The 8237-nt window shown below is 41.4% G+C and overlaps 2 protein-coding genes across 3 annotated transcripts; one reads left to right on the top strand and one right to left on the bottom strand.

Moving 5' to 3' along the window:
- The first annotated feature begins 164 nt into the window (after nt 1–164).
- On the top strand, nt 165–4924 carry LOC112079709 (EF-hand calcium-binding domain-containing protein 4B-like). Of its 2 annotated transcripts, none has more exons than XR_011479353.1 (4): nt 165–361; nt 3828–3938; nt 4333–4528; nt 4873–4924. XR_011479353.1 is itself a non-coding variant. In XM_024145577.2 (4 exons), the coding sequence occupies exons 1-4, from the start codon at nt 2252–2254 to the stop codon at nt 4904–4906; spliced, it is 507 nt and encodes a 168-aa protein (XP_024001345.2). In that variant the 5' UTR covers nt 2142–2251; the 3' UTR covers nt 4907–4924. The 2 variants fall into 2 exon arrangements, 1 of the variants encoding a protein (XP_024001345.2); XM_024145577.2 differs by lacking the exon at nt 165–361 and adding an exon at nt 2142–2417.
- Nucleotides 4925–5086: 162 nt separating this feature from the next.
- Nucleotides 5087–7146, bottom strand: LOC112079710 (thyroid transcription factor 1-associated protein 26 homolog). Its single transcript, XM_024145578.2, is given in 7 exon segments — nt 5087–5532; nt 5636–5744; nt 6206–6392; nt 6395–6421; nt 6424–6456; nt 6459–6578; nt 6980–7146. Coding segments are annotated over 7 exon segments (792 nt in total). The 5' UTR covers nt 7125–7146; the 3' UTR covers nt 5087–5361.
- Between the last annotated feature and the right edge of the window lie 1091 nt (nt 7147–8237).

The raw sequence follows: 8237 nt of genomic DNA, 5'->3' as shown, positions 1-8237 counted from the left end.
AGTACCGTGTACCTCCTTGCCCAGGCGTTGTCATAGTTACAGATTATGTGTCGCGCGCACGTTTTTTGATGTCCATGCTGCCTTCCACTGTGCCGCTGTCATTCTAATAGTACTAATTAGCTGTTGCATGTTGATATTTAACGGAGCTCTGTCTACCCTAAGTGGTGATTATTAGTGAGAGCTCGAACCCTAAATCCCCTCAGGCGACTGCCCCATGACATCACATGGTATGCGAATTACTTTTCAAAGCGTCGTTTGAGAGGCAAGAACTTCCTAAATAGGAAGTGCGATCATCGCTCTCTGTATTTGGTCCATGTTGAAAGTTTCAGGGCTAATATCTTAATCTTTTGGATATTAAAAGGTAAGTTATTAGTGTTTTTCGTTGCTTATCCGATAATGAATTTGATTGCTTATTTACTCAATACAGAATGCATGAACTTGCCTATGTGAACATTTTTATGGATCATATAGAGGTAAGAAATTATACATATTTTCACACCCATCGGTTTAAAAATTGTATACATGATGACAAGCACACATTCTAGTTTCGATTTTGTCAGAGAGGGCAACAAACATCTTGCACAAATTATATTATTGCTTTATTTTTTAGATTTTGAAGGTTTTATACATAATTAATGCCTAATTAAATAAAGGTTAAATAAAAATGCTACTGTTGCCATTTATGTTGGATATGCTCCTTCTAATGAGAACTAACCAAACTGACATTTCCTTCTAAATGGGATGCTACATCCTTTCTTGGTCTGTCTAGGTGAGTAAAAGGCAGATGTATATCCTGGTCCAAAGTGGAATACAGTGTTTTGTAATATGATAGGCTATCGGCTACCAACCCGGTCTCAGAGCATTTCGTATTATTCTGTATGTAAATCAGATACACTCATTTTGTATGATGTTACATCTTCGTATGGTATGTATTCATTTGTGAATAATGTTACCCACTTAGTCAACACCTACAGAGCATGTCATGTACTATGTACAGACTGCTACTGTACAGACCTTCTCATGAGTTCAAGGCTGATCGGTCTTGATTTGAAGCCCATGATGCTGTCGCCCACACTAACGTTAGCCATTTCCACAGAACCTATCCGCTATAACCACTTCCTCACCCTCAATTTGTTGTGGTTAACTGTAGCCTGCTTTACAATGTAGTGAAAACAAGCAGCTCAGGGTGCAGATTAGCAATGACTGATAGCAGCACAAGGATGTTACTCTCTAGAGCACAGGCTGAAATACTTTTGTGTTTAGAAGATACAGTAAGCCTACCGACTGCTAATATTCAGTGTTCCCAAACCTGAAGAACATTTCATTGAGTGGTTTTTATTCCCAATGTCTAGCTGTAGTCTAGGTATGCAGGAATTAACATAGTTGTGAGGATTGTATGCTTCGGTATTAAGATAAGCCGTTATGTTTACATACTTCCCAGCATGTTAGCTAGGATGAAAGTCTCCAGCTTATGAAAAGGGAATTTTACATCCAAAGGACTATGTGGCTGCTGACACGTGGTTCAAGACCGAACTTTTCTCATAGTTGTTACTCAATAGTAACACTAACCCTTTCCTGTATTTTTCACATAGATAGAGACTTACATCACAGAAAGAGTTCTGCTTTCATGCATTACTAGCCTACAACACACTACCAACATGACACACATCTCAAAAGCTGCTTTTAGACAGGCAGACAGATTCTGATTTTTTTTTCACTAATTGGTCTTTTGACAATTCAGATAGCTCTGAAAAAGATTTGATGTGAAAAGATCTGATGTGATTGGTCGAAAAAACAATAGTGGAAAAAATATCAAAATTGGGCTGCCTGTTTAAATGCAGCCAAACAATGACTTATGAGAGCGTATAACTCTAAAAAGAAAACATGACATTGTGATGCTCTCTGTAATCATGGTCTTCATGTACCCACTTTTCAACAGATTTAAGGTTATATTCTCATGTCTTTCCTTTTTATTCTTCCCAGGAACCTGGAACAAGACAGACCATTTACTGATATAGAACACTGCCTGACAGACCATTTACTGAGATATGAAAACTCCTAGACAGACCATTTACTGAGATATGAAAACTCTTAAGACAGTCTGAGTGGCTCTCATCCACTACCTGATTGTAGTGCTGGTCTCATCGCTCACCATGACCCAAACCGGCCAGGCCGAGGAGTGAGACAGCCATGTCTGATTCTACCTTGTTCAGAGCCACCAGAATACTCTGCAGAAGTTTATTCTAGTGACATGGAGGAGTCTGAGGCCAAGGGCAGAGGAGGAGCTGTCCCCATGAGGAGAGTTCAGACAGGAGGGGTTCTGACTGGGGAAGCATCGCCATGCTGGATAAGACCAAGGAATTCTTCCAGACCTGCGATGTGGAGGGCAAAGGCTTCATACACGCAGCGATATGAGGGTTAGAGGAGGGGGCCACGGGGGGGTTGTTTTGCCTCAGTTTTACACTTGTTACAAACTTAGATGTTATGGACATAGATGTCTATCCCATTGATGCAGCCATGCTTAGACAATCGTTTGACAGAGGGACAATTATGGGAATTATGTCAAAACACTGGGCAAAAACTGATTTGAATCAATGTTGTTTCCACGTCATTTCAACCAATTTTTTTTATTTGATGACGTTGAATCAATGTGGGAAAAAAATGGATTTGAAAAGGAATTTCATATTTTTTTCACCTAACCTTTAACCTTATTCAATGACAGAGTGACCATTTTGTTGAATTCACATTAGTTGACAAATGTATATCAAAACTAGACGTTGAACTGACGTCTGTGCCCAGTTGGAAGTCACTGATTAATTCTGAACGGATACAACTAAAATGAGTTGAAACAAGTTCATTTCATGGGTTAAGGTACACATACACACACACACAGATGATGCTGTCTCTCTACAACCATGAGATAACCAGAGGACAGTGTGACATGCAGGAGGTGCTTTGTGCTATGGCTCTCTACCTCATTGACCATTCGAGGTTTTCATATCGAGAACCTCTCCACCTGCTCACTGAAGCAGCCACTCAATAGCACGGCACCTTTGATCACTGGTGTCCAGGAACACTGGAGGGATTTCCATCAGAAACACGTGCATGCACACACAATACACACACCGTTTTTGTATTTCACTCAAGCACTGTTTTGAAATGAACAAGAGACGGTTTTGTTGTTGTCTGGTTAGAGGGGTAGTGTTGTGTACATTTATATAGTTCATAGGAAAATGCTTAAAAAGCTGACAGAAGAATCACCTGGAAAATGGTCATGTTGACGTGTGCATTATCTAAGGATAATGTAACATGTTATTGCCTATTAATGAATATAATCATATGGCCTATAATGCCGTGCCAATATTCCCGTCCCTTTTTGCAATCAGGTCTAGCGTTGACCACACCACTGGCACTGACAATATGAAATCCACAATAATTGTTGTAAACTCAGTTAATCACTCCCATTTTCTATTCAATGGCTTTCTTTTGCGTGTTTTCCTTGACACATTTCTATTCAGAGGCAGGACAAGGTCAGGTGACAGACATTACAGCTGTAGTTAACGCACATCCAATGCTACTGAGTTGAATATATTTTCTGGAGTGAAGCAGGAGAGAGGAATGTTGGGCTTGTGTTGTGTTACATCTCTTAGCAGAAGAAACAATCTATTTATTGTGTGTGTGTGTGTGTGTGTGTGTGTGTGTGTGTGTGTGTGTGTGTGTGTGTGTGTGTGTGTGTGTGTGTGTGTGTGTGTGTGGGTGTGTGTGTGTGTGTGTGTGTGTGTGTGTGTGTGTGGTGCCGCGCGCGCGCTGCATGTCTGTGTTCACAGAGGCTTCACAGAGAACTACCCTCACTGCTGAAGACCTGGAGAATGTCTTTGACTCCCTAGATACCGACCAGAACGGCTACCTCACCCTCGAAGTGTTCTCATCAGGATTCAGTGAGTTCCCTGTTTTTCTCCCTACATTCAATTTCAATTCAATGAATATGACTTTATTAGTCCCCAAGGAGAATCTGCTGTATATTCATGGTTTACTCGTGGTTCAATAACTTATGTTTTGAGATCATTGTAGTGAGGGACCACATTCAACACGTGACAAAGATAAGGTATAGATTAATTTATCTCCTAGCTGGCAGGGAGTAGATGCTCACCCAGGTAAGGATAGGTTGTACTCTGTATAAAATGCACTTACAAACTTGAGTTCTCTTTTCACAACCATCGGAAACTTGATAATTGTGAGTGCAGGGCACTTTCAAAATTGAAACACCCCCTGATTTGTAATTCAACTGATGTTACGACATCTTGCTGGTGATGCTTCCTGCTCTGTCCCCAGGTCAGTTCCTGCACGGCCGGAGGATCTCTGTAGCCGAGGACGCAGCATCCGCCCTCCCCACTTCGAGGAAGCCCTCAGAAGCACTATACCAGAGCCAATGGGATGAGAGGTTGACTGGAGGGTTGGGAGCGATGAGGAGGAGAGTCACTTCTGTATGCTGCTGGGAGAGCCTAGGGGCCAGCAACGTGTTCCAGGAGTGAGTGGAGTTAACCTCACATTATTACATACTATATTACATATTCAACATTATAGTATTGCACCTTGTATGTATTCCCCAAATATCTTTGTTTGGGGTTGTTGCCTCATCTTGGAAAGTGTGGGGTTGTACTTTCAACTTTCCCGTCATGGCTTTAGCTTGTTCAGGGTGTACAGAACTGTTTTGGGCTCCACCTCTTACGCTGTTGGAACCTGTGTCTTTACAGTGATTCCAATGGTTTCTGATATAGTGGAGGTCAACCAGTGAGTTGAATGTGACGGTCCCTGTAGTTTTATCAGAACTCTTACCCTCTGTCTCTCTGTCTCTCTCCCTCCCTCCTCCAGTCCAGGCGAGGTGCGCAGCTTGTGGGCCAGCTGAGGAGGGACGAGCCTCACCCGTCCAAAGAGATGTCATTTTATGGGAGTGTCCAGGATATGGTCTCTATTTTGTCCCGCTACAAATAAAACACTACATTTCTCACTCTGAATTCTGCAGTCCACTTGGATCAACACTAGCTTTAGTTCTTGGTGCACTCATAAATAGAACAATAAACCAGACTTTGTTTACAACCTTTTATTAACATTTAATAGAAATGGTTTCTATTTGAAAGGAATATTTAAATATTTTACAAGAACAGCTCATCTCTCAAATGCCACCTTGTGGTTCAAAATGTAAATAAACTGCTAAAAAGTCTGAAAATCTATTATGATACAATCTATTAACAATGGCAGTTCACAAAAGAAGAACAAGACTCATCTATGATATAAAACCATCACAGTAAGAGTTCCACTGTTTATTTGCTATTTGAAGCCTTCGACGTCCATTTTTCCGGGTCATTTTCCCGGCCCGGTCCCTTGAATCTTCTGGAGCAGGTATTCCATCTGTAGGTTCAGGTTGGGCTGCCCCTTCCTCGTCTTTTTGCTCAGCATCTGAAATGTCTCCATTTTCTTCTGTTTGTACTTCTTGATAGCTTCTTCTTTCTGCTCCTTGTTCTTCAAAAACTCCTATATGGAGGCAAAAATACCACTTGTTGAGAACAGTCCAACGCTTTTGACCTACGATAGTACTTTTCTGAGGACTTTAAATTGAGAACGTGAAACACTATACCTCTTTCTTATTCTTCTGCTTTTCTTTAACACTTTCAAACTCCTCTTTTGTTTTCTGATAGGAAGTCTTCCTCAGCATTTTCTTTTTACTCCGGTTACTCATGGGTAGACTGGAAAACAACAACACATTAGCARGRTGCATCACGCATTGTAACTCCTTCAAGTGGTTGGCCTTGATTGCAACGACATTTCACACAAAGCATTYCCACACTTCATTGACAGAAATGACATTRTACACAGTACACTGTAAATGGGTAGTGCATTTACATTTTTTGCACAAACTGCTTTACTCCAAACCAGATGAGCAAATTGTATTGTCACATACACATATTTAGCAGATGTTATTGCGGGTGTAGCGAAATGCTTGTGTTCCTAGCTCCAACAGTGCAGTAATATCTAACAATTCACAACAATACACACAAATCTAAYAGCAAAATAATGGAACTAAGAAATATATCYATATTAAGACAAGCAATGTCYGAGTGGCYTTGACTAAAATACAGTAGAATATAATACAATATATACAAATGAAATTAGAAAAGCAGTTTGTAAACATTATTTAAGTGACTACCTGTCATTCTTTGAGGCCGCTACTGCTGGAGTGGGCTGTGAGGCAGAGTCAGTCTTGTCAGAGGAGATGCCAGCATCAGCTGCAGGGTCTATGGATGTAGCTTGGTCCGTGGGGGCTTCATTCACTGCCATGGGAGCTGCTTCCTCCTCTACTGGACCACCAGCGCCAGCCATCCTAGCTTTGGTTTGTTGATTCTGTTGGTCTTAACCTCATTCCTAGTTTCTCGGCCTCAGCCTCGTAGAGATGCCTCAGTGTTCGGGGTACTGTTCTGTATATTGGCTTTTGAACTCTGTGTTCTTCCTCCTCTCCTTCCGTAGCAGTTTGTTGTATTCATGTTTCACTTTCTCCTTCCTTTTGAAGGCAAAGCCTTGACCTGAGGAAAGAGATGTTTATGGCTCAAGCATTAATGTATATCTGCAAAAACACTGTTTGTTAACTTACACATAAACATTTAGCCACCCATGTAGCTAAGTGTTTATTAGCTAATTGATCAATGGGGGGGGGGCTCATAGATTAATCAGGACCTTTATAGATTCCCCACTTCTACAGTTGGAAGGTCTAGTTATCCCCGGCACTCTAACATATTGAATGATTTAATTTTATACAATATACATTAACTGCAATTTTAAACACACTTTAGATAGCTTAGATTAGCTAGCTTAGCCTGGTTGCCGTCTCTGTTCAGCTAACTATTACATTCCAGTGGCAAGTAGCTAGCTAAAGTCACTGGAACTCAGACTATGCTAGCTAGCACTGGCAAGCGAGCTTAGCTACCTTCTCCAATACTGCCGTCGAATACTTTGTGCTCAGAGACCCACTTCTTCTTGCCCCCTGGTCGATTGTGGTTGGTTTCTCTATTGGCACGTTTTCCGTCAAATGTGCCCTTGGTCTTCATTTTTTGCTGTGCTGGTGGTGCCATTTACCTCAATTTTGAGCAAAATATTGCAAGTTTCATGTGTTACTTCCCATGTGCTTTTCGTCGCATTGTTATGGCGTGTGTGGTGGTCTCAGAAAGACATGACAAATCCATCCATGAGCAATCGACCACGAGGGACGTCATTTGTGTTGGTGCGTAAGAAAGGATAGCGTCCGTAGAACTCAATGTATTCCGGTACACCCAACATGGCTGCCCCATACGTGCTAAGAAAAATCATCGTCGTTCAGTTGCAACTAGTTATGCCTGATTATACTGTAAAGAGGGAGTCATTCTAAGACCTGCTGTAAGCACGTCTAGGTTAGAGTTTTTATTCAATGGCATCTTCCATGAATTCTCTGAAAACGATTCAGAAAGAAAATAGATGCTGTTAAACTCTTCCTCTCTGTTTCACTGAGCATCGCCAATGCCCACACTGTGGATTTCTACACTTGCGATGTATGGGACCAGTTCATGGCGGTGCCACCCGTGGAGGTCTTGACAGAGATCACTTTGAATGGTGACCACAAGAGGGCGCCAGAACATTACTTAAATCATGGCAATGGTACGGTAAGTGTTATTTTGTCGATGGTTCATTGACAATATGAAATGTTTCATATGTAATTGTTATTCAAGGTTGTAATATTTATGCAAAGTACAAATGATTTGAATAAAATAACAAAGGACCCCTGCTATTGGATTCTTCTTCTTTTTTTAACTCATCGAAAAAGCCAAGAAGATCACCTTGGTTTCTGTGATGATAGTAAGCGCCTGGTGGGATGTGGCTGAGTTTCTTGGAGGCTGCCTATTGCCGCACTCCCTGCCTGGCCTCGGGTCTGTGTGGGCGCACAGAGCTCTGCAATTCCCTCAGCACTACTGACAACCGCTCAACCCCTGGAGCTAAGGTAAAAATTGACACTATCCTAACCTTATCCTAAAAAATAGAAGGGGAAGCTGTCTTGTGTTTAGTCCAAGGTCCTTGGTTCTGTCATTGTAACAACACTGTCCATTAGTGTCACTGATATAGGAAACATAATTACTATCTATTTTTATAGTAATTCTATTTTCTATGGTCACTGACACTTAGTTAAGGTCACTAGGTCGCTCTCAATAGCAATG

Source organism: Salvelinus sp. IW2-2015, unplaced genomic scaffold, assembly GCF_002910315.2.
Source record: "Salvelinus sp. IW2-2015 unplaced genomic scaffold, ASM291031v2 Un_scaffold9166, whole genome shotgun sequence".
NCBI lineage: Eukaryota > Metazoa > Chordata > Actinopteri > Salmoniformes > Salmonidae > Salvelinus > Salvelinus sp. IW2-2015.
The sequence above is the reverse complement of the archived record's forward strand: the minus strand, read 5'-3'. Positions and strand labels throughout refer to the sequence as shown.

Bases quoted from the DNA above. Each gene is read 5' to 3' on its own strand.
- LOC112079709 (XM_024145577.2), top strand. From the start codon at position 2,252: ATGGAGGAGTCTGAGGCCAAGGGCAGAGGAGGAGCTGTCCCCATGAGG. The intron at 3,939-4,332 runs GTGAGTTCCCTG...CTCTGTCCCCAG, and splicing joins AGTGTTCTCATCAGGATTCA to GTCAGTTCCTGCACGGCCGG. The intron at 4,529-4,872 runs GTGAGTGGAGTT...TCCCTCCTCCAG, and splicing joins GCCAGCAACGTGTTCCAGGA to TCCAGGCGAGGTGCGCAGCT.